This window comes from Mus musculus, chromosome 4 (genome assembly GCF_000001635.26).
Source record: "Mus musculus strain C57BL/6J chromosome 4, GRCm38.p6 C57BL/6J".
Classification (NCBI taxonomy): domain Eukaryota; kingdom Metazoa; phylum Chordata; class Mammalia; order Rodentia; family Muridae; genus Mus; species Mus musculus.
The window spans coordinates 141,007,773-141,031,150 of NC_000070.6; the positions used below are offsets into that span (position 1 = coordinate 141,007,773).

The 23,378-nt window shown below is 56.7% G+C and overlaps 2 protein-coding genes across 13 annotated transcripts in view; one reads left to right on the forward strand and one right to left on the reverse strand.

Annotated features, from left to right (window-relative positions):
* Window positions 1-2,651: 2,651 nt before the first annotated feature.
* Mfap2 (microfibrillar-associated protein 2) lies at window positions 2,652-8,204 on the forward strand. Of its 6 annotated transcripts, none has more exons than NM_001161799.2 (9): window positions 2,652-2,710; window positions 5,054-5,129; window positions 6,001-6,087; window positions 6,284-6,310; window positions 6,417-6,497; window positions 6,623-6,676; window positions 7,211-7,298; window positions 7,443-7,516; window positions 7,705-8,202. In NM_001161799.2, the coding sequence occupies exons 2-9, from the start codon at window positions 5,093-5,095 to the stop codon at window positions 7,806-7,808; spliced, it is 552 nt and encodes a 183-aa protein (NP_001155271.2). In that variant the 5' UTR covers window positions 2,652-2,710; window positions 5,054-5,092; the 3' UTR covers window positions 7,809-8,202. The 6 variants fall into 6 exon arrangements, 5 of the variants coding, with proteins under 5 accessions (NP_001155271.2, NP_001356221.1, NP_032572.3 ...); NR_161285.1 differs by lacking the exon at window positions 2,652-2,710 and adding an exon at window positions 2,909-2,949 and having other exon boundaries at window positions 7,145-7,298; NM_001369292.1 differs by lacking the exon at window positions 2,652-2,710 and adding an exon at window positions 2,909-2,949 and having other exon boundaries at window positions 6,389-6,497.
* Window positions 8,205-8,864: 660 nt separating this feature from the next.
* The window catches only part of Crocc (ciliary rootlet coiled-coil, rootletin), a 43,979-nt gene continuing 29,465 nt past the window's right edge, over window positions 8,865-23,378 (reverse strand). For 5 of the 7 annotated variants that reach the window (XM_006538800.4, NM_001145958.1, XM_006538801.3 and 2 more), the window contains 17 exons: window positions 23,120-23,299; window positions 22,377-22,511; window positions 21,921-22,064; window positions 21,326-21,564; window positions 20,569-20,728; window positions 18,329-18,496; window positions 17,424-17,772; window positions 14,496-14,665; window positions 14,272-14,392; window positions 13,882-14,045; window positions 12,502-12,717; window positions 11,936-12,160; window positions 11,391-11,540; window positions 10,896-11,096; window positions 10,478-10,609; window positions 10,082-10,261; window positions 8,865-9,360 (listed from right to left, as the gene is read on the reverse strand). In XM_006538800.4, the coding sequence (XP_006538863.1) occupies window positions 9,274-9,360; window positions 10,082-10,261; window positions 10,478-10,609; window positions 10,896-11,096; window positions 11,391-11,540; window positions 11,936-12,160; window positions 12,502-12,717; window positions 13,882-14,045; window positions 14,272-14,392; window positions 14,496-14,665; window positions 17,424-17,772; window positions 18,329-18,496; window positions 20,569-20,728; window positions 21,326-21,564; window positions 21,921-22,064; window positions 22,377-22,511; window positions 23,120-23,299 (3,021 nt within the window). In that variant the 3' untranslated portion in view covers window positions 8,865-9,273. Of the gene's footprint in view, window positions 9,361-10,081; window positions 10,275-10,477; window positions 10,610-10,895; window positions 11,097-11,390; window positions 11,541-11,935; window positions 12,161-12,501; window positions 12,718-13,881; window positions 14,046-14,271; window positions 14,393-14,495; window positions 14,666-17,423; window positions 17,773-18,328; window positions 18,497-20,568; window positions 20,729-21,325; window positions 21,565-21,920; window positions 22,065-22,376; window positions 22,512-23,119; window positions 23,300-23,378 lie in introns of those variants that run through there. The other 2 variants (XR_881420.3, XR_001784132.2) reach the window with 2 other exon arrangements.

Consider the following 23,378-nt stretch of genomic DNA (forward strand, 5'->3'; position numbering starts at 1 on the left):
GGCTTCCCACAGTCTTGTATGGACGCTGCGATGTGTGCCACTGCCCAGGTTCCCTGCTCACACAGGATGCCTGTCTCTGACCTGACTGTCCTTTTCATCTGACAGTATGCCTACCATAAGTGGAGTGCACGTTGCACACAGTTTAGCCTTTTATTCATGCGATCTTGTACCCTACAGCTGAAGGCCCAACCCCATTTTATAGATGGCCACAGCTAAACTGAGGCTTGAGGTCACAAGAGTGGCCGCACTGGGTCTGACCTCAGGTTCTCCATTCCTAGACCTCCTAGCCCTGCCTGCGGGAGGGAGGAGCCACAGGCTTGCCTCAGGCTGGCGCTGTGTAGAGTCTGATCTAGAGTCTGATGCCATCTCAAAGAGAGCCTGTCCTCTCTGCCTGCCACTCCCATATCCTGGGATGTGTTTGTAGTCTGGTTCCTCAGATAAAGCCAGGCTGTCAGCCCAGGTCTCCCGGCCAGAACCACAAGCCCTGTCCCCTGGGAAGGGTGGGTGCATCGGCGTCATCCCTCCAGCAGGCTGCTGGCCAGGTTCCTCTGTTCGGCGGTGCCAGTTGGCTTGGCTCCTGGGTAGGGAGGACAGGAAAGAAGGGCCGTGTCCTCTTCCTAGGCCTCCTCCAGCCTTGTTCCTGGAAGTCTAATGCCATTCACAGGCCACTCAGAGCTCAAAGGATGTTGGGTCAGTCTGGAGTGAAAGGCATACCCGGGTACCTAAGTGCAGCTAGACCCTGTGCTATGGTGAGGAGGTCAGTGTCTTAGGGTTCCATTGCTGTGAAGAGACAGGGTTTCTCTCTGATACCCTGGCCATCCTGGAACTCACTTTGTAGACCAGGCCGGCCTCGAACCCAGAAAGATTCCCCTGCTCTGCCTCCCAAGTGCTGGGATTAAAAGCGTGCCCTACACCTAGCATGACCACAGCAAGTCTTATAAAGGAAAACATTTCATTGGGACTGCATTACCATTCAAAGGTTCAGTCCATTATTGTCATGGCAGGAGGCATGCAGGCAGGCAAAGTGTTGGAGAAGTAGCTGAGGATTCTATATGTAGATCTTCAGGCAGCAGGAAGAGAGTGGGCCTGGCTTCAAAGCCTATCCTAACCCCAAGCCCCTGCCCTGTGACACACTTCTACAACAAGGCCACACCTCTTAATGGTGCTAATCCCTATGGGCCTATGGGGGCCATTTTCATTCAAACCACCACTGTCAGGATGGCAGAGTTGGGAAGATTTTGCTGTCACTTGTGGCTCTAATGGGCAGGCATGTGCCAGGCCTAAAGGTGAAAGCAGCGGACAGGAAGTTAGTCGTGAAGTCAGTCTGGCCCGAAAGCAGCTTTTAACCCCAAGTGAGGCTGTTGACAAACAAGGAGTCATCCAGGAATAGAGACCTAACCCTAACTCTAACCCTAACCAGAGACCTAACCCAAACCCTAACCCAACCCTAAACCTAACCCAAACCTTAACCCTCGCCCAACCCTAACCCAGAAACAGAGACCTAACCATAACCATAATCCTAACCCAACCCTAACCCTAACCCAACACTAATCCTAACCCAACCCTAACCCTAACCCTAACCCAACACTAATCCTAACCCAACCCTAACCCAACACTAATCCTAACCCTAACCCCTAATCCTAACCCAACCCTAACCCAACCCTAACCTAACACTAATCCTAACCCTAACCCCTAATCCTAACCCAACCCTAACCCTAACCCAACACTAATCCTAACCCTAACCCCTAATCCTAACCCAACCCTAACCCTAACCCAACACTAATCCTAACCCTAACCCCTAACCCTAACCCAACCCTAACCCTAACCTAACACTAATCCTAACCCAACCCTAACCCTAACCTAACACTAATCCTAACCCAACACTAACCCTAACAGAGACATAACCCTAACATAACCCTAACCCAACCCTAACCCTGCCCCAGACACCTGCCTGGATCCTTAGGGCCAGGGAAGTGGGCCAGTACCCAGAGTTGGTAACCATGGGGCCTCAATTTCCTCCTCTTGAGTATAGAAAAGAACATTTCCAGCCAGGAGTGGTGGTGCACGCCTTTAATCCCAGCACTTGGGAGGCAGAGGCAGGCAGATTTCTGAGTTTGAGGTCAGAAAGAGTGAGTGAGTTCCAGGACAGCCAGGGCTATACAGAGAAACCCTGTCTCAAAAAACCAAAAAAAGAAAAAAAGGAAAGGAAAGAACATTTCTGCCAGGTGGGTTCACTTCCTGCTCAAGTGGACCTGACAGCAGGGGACAGCTGGCTGACCCCAGACTCTCTTCTCCTTGGCTGACAAAGTCCCTGCTACATTGCAATAGATAGAGCAGAGCAGGGCAGTGCAGGTCATCAGTAGACCAGAGTCAAGAAGTACACAGCAGACTTAGTTCCATGACCGCAGAACTTGGACCCCCAGGATAAGAATTAGTGTCTGGGATGGGACACGGAGAACAGGGGGAGGCTAAGAAGGAATGGCAGGACTGTTCCTGGATTGAGGTCAACTCCCAGGGTCAAATCAGAGTGGTGAGGGATTGTTGGAATTGGACGCGGGTGTTTGCTTAACTCGATCTCCCTTAATCTGCCTCATCTGTTGTGCCAGGAGGAAAGGAAGGAAGGAGAGAAAGGGAAAAAGGAAGGAGAGATGGGAGAAAGCAAGCAAGGTTTCATTTCCAGCCCCGTGACCTCTGGGCTCTGGGTGGAGAGGTATCTGTGAAAGAGGGGTGTCCCGTTGGCTGGTTCTATTAGTATCAGGCCCAGGCCGAGCCCCAGCGGTGTTGGGGAGGGGCTGGAGCCTCGAGGGTGCGTCGTGGCGGCGGCGGCGCTCTCTAGGACCCAGCGACTCCGGGCTAGGGGCGGGCGTGGGCCTTGGGGGCCGTAGGGGGGCTCTGGCTGCGGGGCGGCACTTTCAGCCGCACTAGAGCACAGCGCAGAGGCCCCAACAGGTAGGCGCGGGTCGGGCACGTCCAGGGGTGTCTAAGCACAATGCTCCGAGCTCGGATCCAGGAGCTGGAGAGACTTCGGGGACCCCTAGTTCCAGGATATGGAGCGGATGCTGAAGGAGCATCTGGCAAGTTGGGGGGGGATGCAAGATAGGACAAGCAGGGAGCTGGAACTTAGGGGTCAGTAGAAATGGAGGTGCTGGAGGACAGGTTTTTTTTTACCCTTTCCCCCAGCCCCCAGCGTTTGGGATGTGGAGGGCGGGGCGGGGGTCGGTCGCGGAGACAAAGAGAGACCCGAGATGGAGAGCCAGTGAGCGTCTGAGCAAGTTTCCGCCGGCTGATTGTTCCCAGCTGTACAGCAGGGCTCTGCAGCATCTTGTGGGCCCCCCTCGGTCTGAGCCAGGGAGGGGGCTCCCGGTCCTTCCCTAGAACCACAGAGGAGCCAAGGGACTTGGGGCTAGGGATAAGGCCGAAGTTGTGGAAAGGGCCAGAGGTGGGGGTGGGTCAGCTATCCCGAATGCTCCTGGCCTCCTTAAGGCCTCCCAAACTCAAGTTTTAGAGTTTGTCTGGGTCCCCTGGGAGCGATTCATTATTCTCTTCTTCATGCCGCTGTTAGCCAATGAGCACCAGTCCCTGCCTTAAGCCTGGGCCGGGTGAGAGTGTGGGAGGAAGGCTCTGACACACTTTGGCAGCCAATAGGTCACTGTTGTCAACCTCCGGTCTGGATGGAGCTGGTGACCCCCCTACCATGAGGCTGCCCAGAGTTCAAAGAGTGGGGATTTGGAGCAGTGGTCCCTATGGGAAAAGGTCTAAGATGACAAGAACCTCAGGCCCCCACCAGAGAGAGGATGTGTGAGGGAGGTGCCTGAAATGGGCAAGGTATCAAGGAATCTCAGGAAATCTTAGGGAAACTGAGGCTAGATACCATGCTTCTGCCTCTCCCCTGCTCTCCCTAGATTCCCAGGGGGATCTACATCAGAACTGGGGTTCAAGCTGTATGGAAGAACTTCCCATGACGGGGTAGGAAGTCCTCTGGATGGATATGCCCGTGGGCAGCATCTGGAAATCACCATCCACTGACTAGGGCAGGGGATAGCCAGCCGCCTCAGCACTGAAGGCTGCGCTCATCCTGGACATAGCCTGTGCAAGTTGTGACCAGTCACCAAGACCACACTCTTGTTATCCAGTGTCATGTCAAAGGTTCGAGACCCCTGGCCCGAGTGACTTAGCCTCTCCCGACTAGCATGCTGGGAGCCAGAGGCGCCCTCACCTCCTCCAGCTCTTACTCCATGCTTCCTGCAGACAAAACAGGCCTGTCTCGTGCTTGCGTGCTCGTGTCTGTAGTGAAGACAGCCAGGTCTTGGGAGGCCTGGACCTGGCAGGAGTCTTGGTGGAGCTGGGAGTCCTGCCCAGCCCTGGCTGCTCTGGGGGCTCCTGGAGCCTGAACGCATGTGGTTTCCTGCTTTCCTGCTGAGCGCCATGCTCAGGGCCCAGGGGCTAATTGGGAGCAGGTGGCAGGCCTGGCAGATGCTGCCAAGCTGGTGGCTGACTGTGGGCTGGGCAGGGCTGGTACCCTGAGGATGTGCCCGAGGTCATTGGAATTCACATAGTCCATCTGAAACACAGGGAGGTGATGGGCCAGGGGTAGACAGGATTGAGCTGAGTACAGCCAGGGTGGGGCAAGTGGCTCTTAGAGAGGTCGCCTCAGTAAGCAGGACAGAGTCGTGTCTGGTGCACTTGTTAAGAGGTCTTATTCTTTTGGTTTTTTGAAGGCAGGGCTTCTTGTATAACCCTGGCTGTTCTGCAGTTCATTCGTTCTGTAGGCCAGACCAAGCTGGCCTCAATTCAGAGATCCGCCTGCCTCTGCAGGGACTAAAGGTGTGTGCCAACACCACCAGGCAAGACCCAATCTTTAAAAAAAAAGCTCTGGAACTTGCTTTATAGCCTCACAGGAGGATGGCTGCAGATGTCCCTCCCCGGCGGCCTCCAGATGCCTGGCTCTCAGCGCCCCTCGCATAGTCTCAATCAGGGAGAGAAATGTGTTCTCTCATCCTGGGCCAGCTGGACTGGCATGCAGCTAGCTCGCTCTCCTTCCCTCTCTCTCTAGCTGTCCTCAACGCCACCACCGCCTCCTCACTCCATGGCCATGAGAGCCGCCTGCCTCTTCCTGCTGTTCATGCCTGGTAAGCAAGTGGGGATGGGTGGGGTGGGTGGCACTCACGTGTGACTCTTTGTCTTACCTCACTGCCAGAACCCTGGGGCCCAGCTCCTTTCCAGCCCTGCACCACACAGTGGAGGAGCCTCAAGGTGGGGAGACCAGGCACTGGGTGCTAGATTCACGTAGGGCTCTACTGTTCTGTACAGTCTTGGCCTTTGAGGGGTCTTATCCATCACATAAGGAGATCTCAGTGGGGACTGCAAAGGCTCTGCCGGACCTGGGAGCCACTCACTGAACACACCTATGCTGACTTCCTACTGTGAGAAGATACAGCTGTGAATTAGGCGGACACACCAGGCACCCATCACATGCCCGGGCTAGGGACAAGGCAAATATCAGACAAGCAGACCTGGTAAATTTCATAGCGTGTTGAATGCTATGATAGAAATACACAGCAAGAAGCTGGAGAGATGGCTCAGTGGTTAAAAGCACTGGCTGCTCTTCCAGAGGACCCAGGTTCAATTCCCAGCACCCACATGGCAGTTCACAACTGTCTGTAACTTCCATTCCAAGGGATCTAACACCCTTATACAGACATATGCAGTCAAAACACCAATGTACATAAAGCACAAATAAATTATTAAAAAAAAAAAAAGACACATCCAGCAGGGAAGGTAGGTGAGATAGCCCGGCAGACCTGAAATGTTAGCAGAGTTCCTGGAGCAGCTGGGAGGCTGCCCAGGGCAGAGGAGCTGGCAAGGGAAGGGAACTGACCTGGGCAGGACTCAGAGTTGGGATTCTGTGAGTCTGTCAGGGTGTAGGATTAGAACCACCACCTACTTTCTCTTAGTCCTTCCTATGCGGGGTGCCTACATGTGACCCCCTCCTCTCGGCAGGCCTGCTGGCTCAGGGCCAATATGACCTGGATCCTCTCCCCCCATTCCCGGACCATGTCCAGTACAACCACTATGGCGACCAGATTGGTAAGAGATGATCCCTTCAGTGTCCCCAGTGCTGCCATGTCACCTACCTGCCACTCACCCCATGCACAGCCAGGCACCCATTTTGGTAGGGTGGTAGGATCCCAGGGGTAGGTCCCCCTACTCTCCTGGGGCCGTGGGCTAGCCTGATCCCATGGACAGCCTGACCCCACCCATTCTGTCTCTATTTCACTTCCAGACAACGCAGACTACTATGACTACCAAGGTAAAAGTCTGGGGTAGGATGGGTGGGGCTGGCCGCCTGGTGGGGACCTGTGGGGACCTTGCAGGGGAACGTGAGCAGAAGCCTTGTTCCACCCTCCCTGCTACAGAAGTGAGTCCTCGGACCCCTGAAGAGCAGTTCCAGTCCCAGCAGCAAGTTCAACAGGAAGTCATCCCAGCCCCTACCCCAGGTAATGCTGTCTCCCCAGGCCCAGCTCCTCTTGTGCCTCAAGATCGAGGGTCTGGGCTGGCCCTGAGAGGAGTGGCCTGAAGAGACCCCCTCCCAGTAACCCCTATCTCTCCACACTCACGCCAGAGCCAGCAGCTGCAGGGGACCTGGAGACTGAGCCTACCGAGCCTGGCCCTCTTGGTAAGCTGGAGAAAGCCGGAATGGCTTCCGAAAGGGACTGGGATTTGCAGGGTTTAGCCACAGTGGGATGCTAGATGGGGGAGCGGGCAGACCTGCCCCTAGGCAGCTTTGGGCTCTCTCACCCTGCATCCTCACTAGCATCTGGCCAGAGCTTAGGTAGGGGCCAGCACTGTCTTGGTGTCATAGCCCTGGGCTGTGTGGTGCCAATGGGCAGGTGAGGAATGACCAATAAGCCCAACGGAGTGCCACTTAGCTGAGGGCCTGAGAGGAGGGGCCTGAAGACTCTGTATTTAGTTGGTTACCTAGTGGGGAGGGGAAGCAGCCTGTGAGCTAGTGTGATATTCCAGTGTCCAAGTGGGGTAGCTGTCAGCTGGTGTTCCAGTTGGGACTGTGACTTTGTGTGAGGTACAAAGCTGGGCGGTCCTATGCCATCCACCGGGTGCTGGATTTGTGTGGGTATCTGGGCAGGGCCTGAGGGTGCGTGGGGACCCAGACCTCATGCGTGAGCCTCCAGTCTGACCCACCCGTCCCCAGACTGCCGCGAAGAACAGTACCCGTGCACCCGCCTCTACTCCATCCACAAGCCTTGCAAACAGTGTCTCAATGAGGTCTGCTTCTACAGGTGAGGGCTATGAGGGGCAGCTCTGAGCCAGGGAAGAGGGGATTGGGGCAGATGAGCTTAACTCTGAGGGAGGGTCTGGGCCTGGGCTCTCCCAATGGCAGTAGGTAAGGGTGTGGCTGAGAGCATCCCTGGTTCATCTCCCAGCCTCCGCCGAGTGTATGTGGTCAACAAGGAAATATGTGTCCGCACTGTCTGTGCCCACGAGGAACTTCTCCGAGGTAGGAAAGCCTCTACCCTTGTCCTGGCAGCATCCTCCACCCACTTAGTTACCTGGCCATCGTCTCCCTCTACTGTCTGGCATGGAATATGTGCCCAAACCCACATGCAGGCTGGTGCAGGCTCCCCTCCTCCATCCTCATTGGTATGGGGCAGTGAGTTCCCGCCCTGACTTCCCCTCCTTCCACAGCTGACCTGTGCCGAGACAAGTTCTCCAAGTGTGGCGTGATGGCCGTCAGTGGCCTGTGCCAATCTGTGGCTGCCTCCTGTGCCAGGAGCTGTGGGGGCTGCTAGGGTGGAGCTGGTGTGAGATTCGAGCCCTGGACCCAGCTCGGATCCACCTCAGGCCCTGCCTGACCTGGTGCTTTCTCCCCATCCTGCCCTCCCTTTCATCCCGGACATCAGTGGGCTGCTACCCTGGGGAGTGTGGTCACAGCTGCCTTGGGCCCCTCCCCATCCTTAAGTGGGGGCTCCTAACTGTCCAGTCTCCACCCCTTAGTGGGGTTCATCCAAGGCCTCGTTGTGGGGCCTGGGCTTCTCACTGTGCCTTCTCAGTGCCTGGGGGCAGCCCTCCTCAGTCTCCTCAGGTAGGCTGTGCCCCTTACCCAGCTGGTCTGCTTGGATTTCCTACGCCCCCAGGCATGGACCACCTCTGTTTTATACAAAATAATAAAAGTTTTTACAAAAGACCACGGTCACTTTTGCGTCCAGGGACAGCTTGACTGCCACCAATACTGCTGGTCCCAAATACAAGGCTACCCAGCTCCTTAGAAGAGTGTCAGGTGGCTCCACTTCTGTGTCCCATATCACACTACCTCTATCTGTGATCTAGAGGAGGGGGCCTGACACTCCCTCCCAAGATGCAACTCTTCACGCGCATGTAGAAACACACACGTCACTGCGGTTCCTCCTGTGAGCACCAGGGATCACTGTGAGTGTTTCCTGTGCTGTTCTGGGGTCCCTCCTCACAGGTCTATGTAATAGGTAAAATCCCTGTCCCCCAGAGGCTCACAGCAGTGGGTGTCAGGTGCTCTGTGAGCCTCAGTGTTGTCATACCATGACACAGGAGCACAGACTGCCACATGGAGCGCTTCTGGCCAGCATCACTCAACAGAGCCAGGGCGAGACGGTGCACAGCCAGCCCTGCCCTGGTGCCTTAGACCAAGCTGTATCTGAGCCCTGGCACTATCCAGAGGGCACCCAAGTTCATGGGGATGGGCGCAGCACCCTCTGCTTGAAGCCAGATGGAGAAAGAGGTTCATCACGCCCTGTGAGGCTGCTGAGCTCAGCTAACCGAAGCCTCCGCCCCCACCCTCCCAGATAGAGGAAGCATTTGAGTGGACAGCCAAATCTAGAAAACAGGTCACGTTACAAAAAGCACAAACGCTCTCCACAGTCAACATTATAAAAAAGTATAAAAATACAAGGGCTCTAAGGTCACGAGGGAGCTTCTGACAGGATGTCAAGGACAGACGCTGGGGGCTGCTCTGGCTCAGGTAGCCTTTCTGGGGAAGCCTTGTTCTGCTGCTGCCAGAAACAAGTGCTCTCCCTGGCCCCTGGCTGGCTCATGCAGCCTTGGGCCATCAAGAGGCTCTTCCAGGAGAGGCCCGGGGTAGTACAGGTTGTAGCAACTCTGAGAAGCCATCATCTCTGCCACCCCAGCTCCCTCACACAGCACTCTGATGACCAGGCCCTGGGCAGGCTATGCTACAAAGGGTGTCTCTCCTGCCCAGGGGACCTGCTCAGGACTAGAAGGGTCTCATTTCTCAGGGGTGCCAGGGGGTAGGGAGACGGATGCCGAGCTCCTGCGAAGCTCCTGGTGTAGCTGTGCCTTCAGTGTGGATACCTGGAGAAGAGAAGGGCCCAGCGGCCCAGGCCCCAGCTGCCTTCAGAGAACGGGGGCTGAGAGAACGGGGCCCATGCCACCTGCCTCCTGAGGGCCGGAAGGCCTCTGCTTCTCTTTTGCCCCTCATGGCAGCAAGGTGTCTATGCTCTGGCATCCTTATCCTTTCAGAGGCTGGGCCGTGTGAAGCACCTCTGCCTAGCATCATTCCACAGAGCAAGACCCCTGTGTCCGCTCCCAGCCCTGCCATTACTGGGCTGTCTAGGAGTCCTGGCACTATGAGAGGAGGACTCTGGCCTAAGGAGGACCAGAGAGAGGCAAGGGAGATCTGGCTGGGCCAGGCTCTTGCAGCAGTGTCTGTGACCAAGCTGGGCCCATCCAAGCAGCCACGTTCTACACCTGGCCAGCCAGAAGTGACGTCACTGGCCAGTAGGCGTCATCTCCTTGGGCTCTTGCTAGCATTCTTGGCAAAGAGGCCTCTTTGCCCTGGGATCCCAGGTTACTCAGAGAGCCCGAGGCTGCTAAGGGAAGCATGCCGTGGAGGGAGATGGTCTGATGGCTTGGAGCCAGAGAGTAAGCCCTAGGCCCCGAGATACTGAGGCTGGGGCTGGTACCAGCAGCGATCTGCTTGCTCTTTTCAAGTTGTAGAGGTCATGACCAGTCCTCCCCTCCAGCCCCACACTTCCACCCTGGCCCCGCCTTCTCTCAGGGGAGACCACTGTACCTGCTCCTCGAGCCCTGACACCCTCTGGCGGTGGGCCCGCTCCCGTGCCTCCAGTGTGCGCTCCGTCTGTACCTGGGCACTGCGCAGGCGTTCAACCTCCTGTTGCAGTTCCAGTTGCTGCTCACCCGCCTCTGGCTGGACCGGATTGTGGTTCCCCTCCAGGGCTACATCCACCTGTGCCTACAGACAGGGGCTGCCAATCAGGGTTCAGACCCAGCGTGCATGGCAGCGGCACAGTCTCTCCTCCCTTATCTCGCTGCTCGGACAGCGTGCTTTCCAATCCTGGGTCAGGGTCCCCAATGAAGCTCACGCCATGGGCCACCCCCACCCCCAGGACTTCTTGTGCTTTGCATGGAAATGGCACTGGGGGCCAGGCTGGGGGAGGGGCAGGCTCACCTCCAAATGTTGGATCTGCTGTTGGGCCTCGGCCAGGTCCAGCTCAGCTCCTGTGAGTGTGCGGTCCAGGCGGCCCCTCTCTGCATTCAAGCGCAGGGTGTCCTCATGGCTTCGAAGCTTCTCCCGCTCCACCTAGGTAAGAATATAGAGTAAGCCGGGCAGTGGTGTCGCACGCCTTTAATCCCAGCACTTGGGAGGCAGAGGCAGGCAGATTTCTGAGTTCGAGGCCAGCCTGGTCTACAGAGTGAGTTCTAGGACAGCCAGGGCTACACAGAGAAACCTTGTCTCGAAAAATCCAAAAAACAAAAAAAAGAATATAGAGTAGACAGGGCTCTTGGGGCTGGCTCAGAGGAGCTCTGTGGATAATCTGACAAGAGGAAACCAGGGAAACCTAGGGATGTCCTAGCGAAGCAGGCACCTTATCCAGCGTCTTCCTGAGGGCCACACGGTCCTTGTCGAACTGCAGGGCTGAGCGCTCCAGATCACGTTTCTCAGCTTCCAGCTGGGCCAGGGCTCGCTGCAGACTGCCCAGGCGCTCCTGCAACAGGCGCCGCTCCTCCTGCAGCTTCTGGACGGAGCGCAGAGCCATGGCCTCCCCTTCCTGCCGCTGTCGCAGCGCCTGCAGCACAAGCAGGCAGGCCTTCATCCCACCACACCTCAGGGTGACTATCTCAACGTGGGGGCAAAGGTGCTGGCCCACAGTGCCCACTCATATAGTAGGCAACTGTGAGGCCTGTGTACGGAAAGAGTTGAGGCCACGTGGTTCTTGGAGGGATATGGGAACGAGTCAGATGAGCCATGGTTCTTCATAGGTGGCTGGGTCAAGGTTTGGGGTGAAGTTGAAATGGGTTACCCACCCTATGCCAAGGGCCACACAGGGCACCCCTAGAGTTAGAGGCCCTCCAGGCCTCACCTGCTGCAGCTGCTGCAGCTGGCCCTCAGCATCGCCCCGCTGCAGCTCCAGGCTGGCCAGCTCGCCCCTCAAAGTCTGCACCTGTTCACCCAGGGAGCTGCTTTGTCTTCGCGCTTCAGACAATGCCTGTCTGGCTGCATCCAGCCGTTCCTAGGAGACAGGGCTGATGGTACCAAGCCAGACTGGCAGCCTGAGAAAAGGCTTTCCTCTGATAGTTCTCCGTAGGTTCACGGTCTACCCATCTGGAGGGCAGAGCACCTAACTGGTCTAGCCTGTGGCCAGTCACGTTCACTGACCTGTGTGAAAGTGACAGCCACTGATACCCCTACTAGCCGGTTTCTTCTCTCACCGGTGGGGCAGCATCCCCCCTAAGCTTCATGACTGGCTAATTCCTTTGGCCCATCCTACCTCATGACCAGAATTCCTGACTGACAGCCCCATTGGCCAACTCTCAGGTCCCTCCACACCTGTTCTTATTGGCTGCCTCTCACTGGCCCCTCACTAGAAGAAAGAGAGCTCTATGCCAGACCACGGAGCCCCCAGACCTGTAGCACTTGGCGGTCATGTTCACAGGTACTCAAGGCCTTCTGTAGGTGCAGATTCTTGTCCTGAGTGCTGCTGAGGCTGGCGCTGCTCTGGGTCAGGGCATCTGTCAAGCTCTGCACCTTGCTCCGCAGGTTCCCCTCGCTCTCCTCCACCTTGGCCAGTGCCCCACTGAGCCGCTCCACTGTCAGCTGTAAGGTCCCTGCCTTCACCTCACTGTCTGCCACCTGTTGGGAAGGTAGAGGACGGTCGAGGGCTCCCTTCCCACTGTGATGTCCACAGAGTGTGAACCATGCCTCTCAGCTCTCTCTGCACCTCATCCAGACCCCCACCCGTTCAGCCTACTGTAGCCTGGCCTCACCCCACTGTGGGTTGATCACCCTGTCCAGAACTCCGTCAACCTGGCTGTGTGGCAGGCAAGGACACCACCCCTCTGAAACTTTACCTGTCTGCCTCGGAAAGCTGAGGTGAAAAGCCGTCCTCACGGACTTGGGAGGGGGGGCTGCACAGTGCCTGGACAGAGCTAGGCAGGGGCCATGTAGGTGTGACTTGGGGGGAGAGGGCCCACCTGTCTCTGCAGGGAGTCCACCCGATCCTGGAGGGCCTGCGCATGGGCCTCCCGGTCCCCCAGGCCGAGGCGGCTGCGCTGCAGCTCGCCCTCAAGAGCGCGCCGCTGCAGCTCCAGTTTGATGGAGCGGCTCTCAGAGGCATCCAGCACCTCCTTCAGCCGCCGCTTGTCGCTCTCCAGCTTCGCCTCGGTGGCCTTCATCTTGCTGACTTTCTCCTGTAGGTAGCAAGGCTCAGCTCCGATGCCACCCCATGCCTCCCCACACTCCTCTGCACCACTGGGACAAAGCAGGGTTAGCCTCAAGGACTGTGTGACCTGGGACTAGCCTGTCACTGCTGAGGCCTCAGTTTCCCCATTTGTCACAGGCTAAGCAGATACGAGGGTCCCAGAGTTGTTTTCTTTAAGCAGAAGCTAAGGTGTCTTGTGACTATAATATGTCTGTACTGGGGGGGGGGGCATCCAGAGGTGACACTACTACCTGGGGCCTCATAAACTCCCTGGGGAGGGAGTTGCAGAATGTAGACGCTGGACCCTTCCCTGCTCTACAAAAGGGCTTTCCAGACATGGCTGGAAACACATCTGAAACCTGAGCTGAACCTGGCAGCTACTGCGGAGGAGCAGGGCCCCCGCTCTGAGTTTTCACCAATGGTCCAACCCCCCTGCTCAGGACGCCATGCAGAGGGAACTTCAGAGTGGACACAGGGCAGGGAGAACTTGGGACCATTCAATCCGCACGCATACCCCAGAGACTCACTGGTCCTGCTTTGTGCTTCTCCACAGCCCTCCCTGCCCTGGCTGGCCTGTGGGGAAGAGGGGCCCCCATTCTGGATCCCACCCAGCTTTGTTCCTGGCCTCCTCCCAGCCCCCAGGGGCTGCTGGGCCCCGAGCCAGAGCTGAAGCTGCAGACACAACAATCCAGTTCCAGCCCCAGCTTGGCCCCAGCGGGGGTGGGGGCGGGGCGGCTGGAGAGGGCAGGGGGCTTCAGCTGTGAGAGGTCGGACTGTCATCACACAAGGCCTGGGCTTCCTGCCCCAGACACAGACATGCAGAAACCTACACATCAAACAATGCGCCGCCATTTGTGCAGACATTCAGAGATCCAGGCCCTGGCCCAAAGCTTATGAGTACTGCCTCTGTGTGGCGATTACAGGTGACCCCCACCCAGGGGTGACAGCTGGAGAGCAGGCTGTCCCACGGCATATCTGAACCTCTGTCTGACTCAGGCCCAAGCCCTTCTCCCTGAAGCACATGAATACTCAACACAGGACTAGGCTCTGCTCCAAGGGAAGAGCCACAGGCTGTCCCCACAGGCTGTGTCTCAGGCAGAGGATCACAGAGAACCCTGGGGCCTGCTCCCACGGGCCCTCCACTCCTGCCCACCTGGCTGGCTCGGAGCTCGCTCTCGGTGGCCTGCAGGCTCCTCTCCAGCACTGCCATCTGGTCCAGCGTGGCCCTGCACTCCCGCTTGCTACGTCGCACACTCTCTTCCTGCAGTGCCAGCTCTGCCTGGGCCCCGCTCAGCCGCCTGTCTGCACTGCGCCAGGCTGTGGCCACCACCCAGTCCCATCAGGCAAGCCAGGAAGGCCCAATCTGTACCCCACCCTCTCCAAGCTCTGCCTGGACCATAGAGGGTCTGTAGGTTTGGGCCCATTGGGGCTGTCCAGGGAAGGTGTCCTGCGTCAGGTTATAGGACAGGACACCAATTCCCCAGCCTCCCACCTCAGTTGCTAGGAGTGTAGGAGGGGAGAAGGATATGGAGGGAAGACTCACCTTCCTCGCTCTCAGCGACTGCCTTCTGCAGCTGCTTGGCCCTTGAGGCTGCATGGTCTCTCTCTGCCTCCATCTCCACCAGCTGTTGGCTCAGGGTGCTGGTCTGGACCTTAAGTTCATCCTGTATCCCCAACAGAGAGGCAAGAGGAGGACCTCTGCTCAGACCAACAGGGCTCTTTTCCTAGGCCCTGGTCTCCCCACCCGGCCATCTTCACCAGTCTCACCCGCTCCCGCTGGGCGCTCCGCAGCTCTTGCAGGAAGTCTCGGAGGGCATCACGCACAGCTTCTGGGTCCAAGTCTGGAGGTGCCGGGGAGGCAATGAGCCCTGGAGAGGGGGGCTGGGACCGAGGGCTATATTCCAAAGGACTGGGGCTGCTAAGACCATCCCCACTTCCTGGAAGGGAATATATAGTTAGCACAGCAGGCACTAGGTGGTGGATACCCATTGGGAGCTTTCCCAACCCAAAGGGAGCTGGGTTCTCTTCCTGCCTAAGCCTGCCCCACCCCCCACCCCTTTTTCCCCCAGACAGGGTTTCTCTGTGTAGACCTGGCTATCCTGGAACTTGCTCTGTAAACCAGGCTGGGCTCAAACTCAAGAGATCAACCTGCCTCTGCCTCTGCCCTTAGTGCTGGGATTGAAGGCATTCGCCACCACCACCCCACTCAAGCCCAACTTCCTTATTTTTTTAAAATAGTTCTTTTTATTCTCATTCCCGGACCCCCCCCTCCACTGTTTTGCAGCCCTGGCTATCCCAGAACTCACTATGCAGATCAAGCTGGCTTCAAACTCCCAGAGATCTGCTTACCTCTGCCTCCTCATTGCTGGGATTAAAGACGCCCACCATCAAACCCCGCTTATTTGTATTGTATGTGTATGGGCGTTTTGCCTGCATGTATGTGTGTGCCACAAGTGTGCTGTGCCCATGGAGCATGAAGAAGGAGTCAGGCCCCTGGAACTGGAGTTAAGGACAGCTGTGAGCAGCCATGGGAGCGCTGGCAATGGACCCAGGGCCTCTGCGCTCCCTTCCCCTGCTCACCAGAGCCGCGCAGGACGCTGGTCTGCACAGCAAACAGCTCTACCTCCCTTGCATTTTCGTTTTGCCTTTTTGTTTCTGACAAAATATATATTATTTGAAATGTGTTGCTTTAATCTTTGTTTGCTTTTTGCTCTGTGGGTGTTATGCCTGAGCCCAGGGCCTTGAGCGTGCTAGGTAAGTACCCTGCCACTGAGACCCACAAGCCCCTCTTCCTTTTCTAGATGGGTGTGGGTTTCATTATGTAGCTCAGGCTGGACAGGACTTACAATCCTCCTGCCTCAGTCTTCTGAGCATGAAGATTGTAGGTATGCTTCCTCATGTCCAATTTTATGCAGTGCTGGGATCAAGCCCAGGCCCCTGAATGAATCAGATAGGCGCCATGACGATGGAGCTGTTTCCACCCACCGTAACCCCTGTAAGGTGTGATCTGGGATGGAGTATATTCACGTGCTGTCCTTATAAAAAGGGATGACCCAGAAGCCATGTGAGCACTAGAGCTCTGTTACTGCATACACATTGCACCTCAGCCCTCAGCTTCTGGCCTCACCAATTCTGTATGTTAAGCTGCCAACTCTGTGCCAACTAGCCCACTGTTCCTAAGGAATCTATCAGATGGATCAAATACCTACGGCAATACTTCAAGACAGCCAGGCATGGTGGCACATGACTGTATTCCTAGCACTTGGGAGGCGGAGACAGGAAGACTTCCTGATTACAAGGCCAGTTTAGAATGAGTGAGTTCCAGGACAGCTAGAATGAGACCCTGCTCCAAAAACCGAGACAAAACAACGTGGTCCCTGAACCCACACAATGTCACGAGGCCACAAGCATCCCTGGATCTGGGGAGTCTATTCTCATGGTACTGAGGACCACAGTGCCTTGACAGAGCAGGCCTGGCCAACCAAGAGAACCAGGCAGAAACCAGGTTTGAAGCAGCAGCTCTCACTGCCTCCTTCCTGATCTTGGTAATGTTGAATCTGCTTGCTCTTTCTATGGACTCTTCTGTGAGGGACTCATGTCTGTCCTCCTCTTACTCACTGAGTGCAACGTTTCAGGGCTGATCTGCATTGTAGCATGTGTAAGAAGTCATTCCTTTTAATGGCTGAATACTACTGCACAGGCTGGATTCTTGCTTATGTGTTCCTGCTGACGGATGTTTGGCTACTGGGAACAATCTGTGCTAGATTCTGCTGTGGGCGTGTCTACCACACTCGTGTTTGCAGTGCTTTCTAGCTCTGCATCGAGCAGTGGGAATGTCGGGTCTCCTGTCATTAACGACTCTATTTCAATGTTCTGAGGAACTTCGAGCTCTTTCACAGTGGCTGCAGTAACCAGCAGTCTCTCCTTCACTTCTGCTTGCCCGGTGTGGCCAGCACATTCTCTCTCTCCTTCACACGCTCTTCCTACATCTAGACTCAAGCTTCCTAAGAGACCTGTCTGTCAACCTGTTTCCTGTGCTAGTCCAGTGGCATGCTGTGCACACACTAGATGCTTGGTGAGGACTGAATGTGCGAATGGTTTCTATGCACCTCTGGGAAAAGGTCAGCCCTGGCTGTGCCTCAAAAGAGGATGATTTGGGGAACCCTGGCCTGGTGTGGGGTACAGAGCTGAAATGCCATGCTAGAGATCCATTAGGAAGGTGGGGTTCCAGTCTGGAGAGATAAGTTGAGAGCACTGGCTGCCTTTGTTGTTGTTGTCATTGTTGGTTTTCAAGGCAGGGTTTCTAACTGTGTAGCCCTGGCTGTCCTGGAACTCTCTGCAGGCCAGGTTGTCCTTGAACTCAGAGATCTGGTGTGGGCCTCCACTGACCTGCTACAACCACCCACTCTTACTGAAGACCTAGGTTTGATTCCTAGTGCCTACATGGCAGCTCACAACTCTCTTTGGTAACTCCAGTTCCAGGGGATCTAATGCTCTCTTCTGGGCTCTCCCAGCACCAGGCGTGCACGTGTACACACATATACACAGGTGCTCACACAAACACATGAAGAAGATGAGGCTCAAAGACTCAGAAAGGGCAAACGAAGCTCCCTAGCAAGGCTAAGCTGGAGTCCCATCCGGGAGGGGGCGTGGCCTCAGAGAGCCACCGCACCCTGGGTGGACTCAGGGACTCACCTCCAGCAGGCGCCTCCCGGGCTGGGGAGCTGGACACTCGGCCCAGGCCTAGGCCCCGGCGCAGGGCGGAGCGCAGGCCGCCTAGCTGGGCCTCGGCCACCCGCCGCTGCGCCTCCACGCGGGCAAGCTCGACCTCCAGACCCTGCGCCCGGCCCTCGGCCGCGCTCAGCCGCAGCCCCAGCTCTGAGGTCTCTGCCCGCACCGCCTCCAGCCTCAGCTCCAGGCTGCGGGCAGAGTCCAGAAGCCTCTTCTCGGCACCACGCGCCTCCTCCAGGGAGCCCAACAGGCCTCGCTCCCGCGCCCGGAACTCGGCCTCTTGCTCCTGCAGCTTCCTCTGGGAACCCTGGAGCTGGGTGGGGATAAAGCCGGGAGTCACAAGCCAGCCCCGGTCCCAACCACTAGTGTCTTAGTGCTCACCACTCGGGGAGGAGGGGAGAGACAGGCACAGAGTAGGGCTACACGGGTAAAGGCCATCCATTACAGACTTGAGGCATTACAGCTGTTCCTGGGTTACCCAGGAAAGCCCCTCTAGTGAGCACAGCACCTTCCTCTCACCAAATCTCGCGACTGACAGAGAAGTATGCAGAAGCACAGAGAGCGAGTGACCGACCACCAGGAGACCTGGTGGCTGTGTGACATTGGGCAGATGCCTTGACCTTTCTGAGCCTGTCTGGTTATCCTGGTAAAATGGGGCTCACATTACCTACCTCGTGCGCAGGCTGTGGGAGAATCAAGCAAGGCTGTCTTCAGAGCCTCCCCACCACCTTTTGGCGATCTGCACACATTGGGTCTACAGTTCTTTCAGTTGTTAGTACTAATACAACTGAGAGGGTCTCACTCTGGAGGGAAGTCAGGCCTGCAGTGACCCACCCTCCTCTGGCCAGCCCACCCTCCTGCCCAGTTACCTCCTGTTTCAGGGCTTCCAGGCTGCTCTCGCCTTTCAGCAACCTCTGCCGTAGGCCCAGGGCCTCTCGCCTGCTCTCCTTCTCCGTCCGCTCACCCAGGGCCAAGCGGCCCTGCAGGTCTGCCAGCTCCCGGCCCAGCCTGCCATTGTCACTGTCCAGTGTCTTCATCTGTGAACCAGAACAGGCAGGGAGGCCCTGCAGGTCTGCCCAGTCCTGGCCAGCAGGCTCCAGGACAGACTGACCTAGGACACAGGCGTCACCTTAACTCCCCGCCCATGCCCACGGGAGCCTGCCCTGGTGAACTCGCAGAGCTCAGGTCACTCATTGGGTGGGTTGGGGAGGGGCAACAGCTCCAAGAGGTTGAGTTGACATCCAACTGCTTGAGTGACTACAGCCGGGAACTATAGCTCCCAGAATCTCTGTTCCCTGCTACAGAGGCAGCCACAGAGTGCTCGTGTGCCTAGCTGGTCCACACACCTACACCAACCGAGCCGACCTTCATTTGTCCCTGTGAGCTTAACCTGATAGAATGGAAGAGACGAGGCCAGGGTGTTGGAATGACTTGCCTACTACACAGCCCACAAGCAGCAGACGGGGAACATGAGGGTCTATTCTAAGTCTGTTTCCTCCTAGGAGCAGATGGGGCAGGGTCCACTCACCCACAGAACTATAGCAGGGCGGGACCAACCAGGGAGCCTTCACACCGCCCCAGCCAGAGCCTAACACAGGCAGTCCTCCTGAGGGCCCTGGGCGAGCGGCCTAGGTGGGAAGGTGTCATTTCCAGGAGGACCATCTACCTCAGAGCATCAGTCTCTGGCTACCACACACTGCCTCCAGAGGCCAGGGAGACTGGGTTCTCTGAGTGTCAGTCTCTGGCTATCACATGCTGCCTCCACTGAGGCCAGGGAGACTGGGTCCTTTCCTTAGGCCTTCTAGAATGGGGAAGCCTGAACTTTCCAGTGTTGACTGAGCCTTGCTGGTGACAGGGGGAGATCAAGTCAGAGGTGAGCTCGGCACAGCACGCAGACAAGTTGAGCTATCTCCTGTCTCTGCTAAGGCAAGGATGGCTCTCCAGATCCTTTTCAAATGGTACAAAATGGCTGGGACAAAACAAAATGAAACAGAACCAGAGAGGAAACAGTATTTCCTGACACATGATAATCCCATGAAGTTCACAGTCTGGCTGGAGCACACTGCACACGTTCATGTTCCGTGCGTGTGTGTGTGTGTGTGTGTGTGTGTGTCTCCCATCTTGTGCTGGGAATCAAACACAAAGTTTGCACATGCTGAGCAACACCCTGCTACAGAGCTGAACCCCCAGCCTCTTATGGATATTTTCCTTTTTAAAAATTTTACGATGTTATTTTTACATGTATGAGTGTTTTGCCTGCATGTCCATTTGTGTACCATATGTGCCTGTGGAGGTCAGAAGAGAGTACTGGATGCCCTGGGACTGCAGTTACAGACACATAACTGCCATGTAGATGCTGGGAACCAAACCCAGGTTAGGAACAGCAAGCTCTCTTAACTACTGAGCCATTTCTTCAGCCCCGACTTTCATGTCTTGGCAGTTCTATGTTGCAAAGGCAGGGCTGCATGCTTTCGGCAAGTGTTCTTACTGAGCTGGTGAGATTTTACTTTGTATTTTGAACAGAGTCTCAGTAAGTTGACACTGCTCTTGGACCAGTCTTAAGACCCAGGCAGGCCTTGAACCTACGACCCTCCGGTCTCAGTGTCCATAGTAGCTGGGATTACATGCCCCACCATGTGCGGGTAATCTTACAACACTAAGGTAGGTAGAGATGGAGACAGCACACGGCCTGTAAAAGTAAGTACTGAGCTCTAGGTCAGCTTGCTTGCTTGGCCCAGCTCCTGGGAGCTGGTCTTTTACTGGTCAGGCTTCTTTAAAACTGGACAAGATGCTAGGGCTCCCTCTAGGGACACTTAAGTCTGAATATGAGCCAGGGCACAGAGGTTCACAGGTAGAGGATCCCTCAAAGCCTGCAGTAACCCCGGTCAAAACCCACTGGTTCATCAGGTTAGACATTTGGTGCAACCACTACTTTGGTCTGCTGGTGTATGTGGGGCCAGGGTATTGCGTCTCCCCAGAAAAAGTCAATCACATATTCATGAAGGCCAAGGGCAGGTAAAAGATTTTGCTTTTACACACAGTAGAACTGGTCTCCTGAAATGGGTGCTGCTGGCCAGAGCCTGTGGAAGGGCAGAAGCCAGGGATGTACCTGTCGCCTAAGCTCCTGCAGCTCACGTCGAGCCTCCAGCCGGGATCGCTCCACCTCCTGCAGCGAGGCCCGCAGCTCTCCAGCCTCCTTGGCTACAGACACTCGAGCCTCTTCCAGGAGGGCCAACTTCTGCTCCTTGTCCTCATTGGCAAGCTTCAGGCTGCAAGGCAGAGGCTGTTCTGGGACAGTAGTTCTGTGCCCAAGGCTTGCCCTGGGTCTGAGTTGGTCTGGCCCCGAGATAGCCTAAGCACCTGCCCATATGACAATCCTTGCACTGACATAGTGCGGCTCGGGAACAACCTTGGGAGGAAGAGAGGCACACCAGTGTCTCTGGTGGGGGTTCAGTTTCCAGGGTGACCGACACAGGGGAGGCCTGAGTGTGACCCAATCTCTCTGCTGCCACCTGTCCACTCTCTGTGGTAGGCGGCACCATCTACATGATTCCCTAACCATGGGGTGAAGTGAGGTCCGGGCCAAGGTTCAGTTAGAGCAGTGGTTCTCTCTCTACCTGTGGGTCACAAACCCTTTGCGGGATGAAGGAGAAGTCATATATCAGATACAATCTGCCTATCAGATATCTACATTACAATTCATAGCAGTAGCAAAACTACAGTTATAAGGTAGCAGTGTAAATGACTTTATGGTTGGGGTCACCACACCATGAAGAGTGTATTAAAGGTCACAGCCTTAGGAAGGCTGAGGGCCACTGAGTTAGAGAATGGGGCACGGGAAGCAGGCAGTCCCTTGCCGCTCTCACCTGATGCGCTCACTCTCCGCCTTCTTCACTGCAGACCTCAGCTCCTCGTTGGACCGCCGCAGGGCCTCCCGCTCCTTGGCGCCCTCACTCAGGCTGCGCCGCAGCTCACTAGCCTCTTGGCGATGGGCTTCGGAGCTGTCCTGACTGTCCCGACCCTTACGCTGAGCCTCCAGCAGCTCCCGCCGCAGCCCATCGCGGGTGTCCTCCAACACACGCAGCTGAGTCCTCAGCTCTTCTGCCTGTGCGTCCAGAAAATGGGGTCAGGGCCTCTCAGGCTAGGACCATGGCAGAGAGGGGCCAGTAGGCCACCTCCCTCCCTGGCTAGAGGATATCGTGGTCCCAACACTGCCCCATTGATCTATGGTGAGTGGCTGACCTAAGTTACGGTAGGTACGGGACAAGGTATGCTGGGCTCAGCAGTGCCTGAACTTGACATGAGTCCCCCAATGCAAACATCAGGTGCCTAATGACTGTTTACAGCCCCCTCTCTGAGGTAACCACTGTCTGTCCTCACGCAGGCAGGAGGACTCCCAGAACCAGCCCCAGCATACACGCAGCAGCCCTCAGTGATGCCAGGACAGTAGCGTCAGTTCACCTCCCGCATGCAGGCCTCCCGCTGCCGGCCCAGGTTCCCCGTCCGTTCCTCCAGCTCTTTCACCGTCTGGGCATGGGCGGCAGTGGCTTCCTCCAGCTGGGCCCGGAGGTCTCGAAGTTCAGATGTCAGGGCGTTCAGTGTGTTCTGAAGTGACCAAGATCCTCACGCTTATTCCTGACGTGGCCCCCAACACCCACCCCGCTGCACTGCTCAACCCCAGGACTAGCCCTCCCAGGGGCCTACCAAACCTCGGTGCCTTCCTTGAAGCTCACCTCTCTATACTAGTAGTCTCACCAAGGTGGAGCTGGTGGCCACCTCCTTCAGTTGGGGGTCCTGAAGGAAGGGCTGGACCTTCCACACAACCTGGCAGCATCTCCAGGCCCTCCACTCTAACAAGCCCCTTCAAGCCATGCTGGTTTCCCCTTGGTCACAGGCCCAGCTGGGCTGCCTACCTACCCGGTCCTGTTCCTGCCGGCTCTGGGCATCTCGCTTCTGCCGTTCCATCTCCAGAGAGATGGCAGCCAGACTGTGCCGAGTTCCCATCAACTTCTCCGACAGCGCCGTCTTCTCGGACTCCTTCAGGGACAAGGCCTAGGCAGAGGCAAGGATGACAGGCCTTAGGGTGTGGCTGGGCCTTTCTCCTAGCCTTCCGCTGGTGCTGGCTCGCAACAATGGCCCACCACTGGAGGACGAAGGGCAGAGGCGCCTGCTAAGGAACAGCAGCAGAACCCGGGTGTGGACATGATCTACAGATCTAACTGATGCTTCAACTTCCCCCCTGGAGGTGAAGACTTCCTTGAGTCTCAGTTACAGATGAGAAAGCTGTAGCTCAGGGGGAATGTGATTTGCCCAGGGCGACAAAGCAGGAGATAATCAAGTCTGACCTGCTCCATTACCTTACAGAAAACCAAGAATTAACAATTTGGAAGGATCAGCAAGTGCCTATGGGCACAGCCCAGTCAGAGGCATCCAGCCTGAGGCAAGCGGAGGCAGGAGACCGGAAGACAGCATGCCCTGTGCCACCTGTCACTGTCACTGTGCTAGGCCTCCAACTCTCCTGCCCTGCAGTGAGAGCTGAGACCCCGGAAGAACCTGGCTGCTTCCTGCACTCCTAGCTGCTGGGTGGGGGTGCGCTGGGCAGAGGGGGAGAGCCCCAGAGCTGTCCCACTACTCCCCACCCCCCTCCCCAGCTCACAGACCTGCTGCTTTTCGCTCTCTGCCAGCAGCAGGCCCTCGTCCCGCTCCTGCTGCAGCGCGGCAATCTCCTTGCTCAGCTCCTCCTTCTCGGCCTCCATCCGTGCCAGCAGCTCCTCTCGCTCCTGCTGCAGCTGGCCCTGCAGCTGGGCCCGCTCTGCCTGAAGCTCCCGCCATGCAGCCTCCTGAGGGCCAGAGCAGGGCTATGTGACACACTAGGAGGGGCCCACAAGGTTCCTTGCAGACGTCGGGTCAGAAGAAGGC

Bases quoted from the DNA above. Each gene is read 5' to 3' on its own strand.
- Mfap2 (XM_006538612.4), top strand. The intron at 5,130-6,000 runs GTAAGCAAGTGG...TCCTCTCGGCAG, and splicing joins CTTCCTGCTGTTCATGCCTG to GCCTGCTGGCTCAGGGCCAA. The intron at 6,498-6,622 runs GTAATGCTGTCT...CACTCACGCCAG, and splicing joins CATCCCAGCCCCTACCCCAG to AGCCAGCAGCTGCAGGGGAC.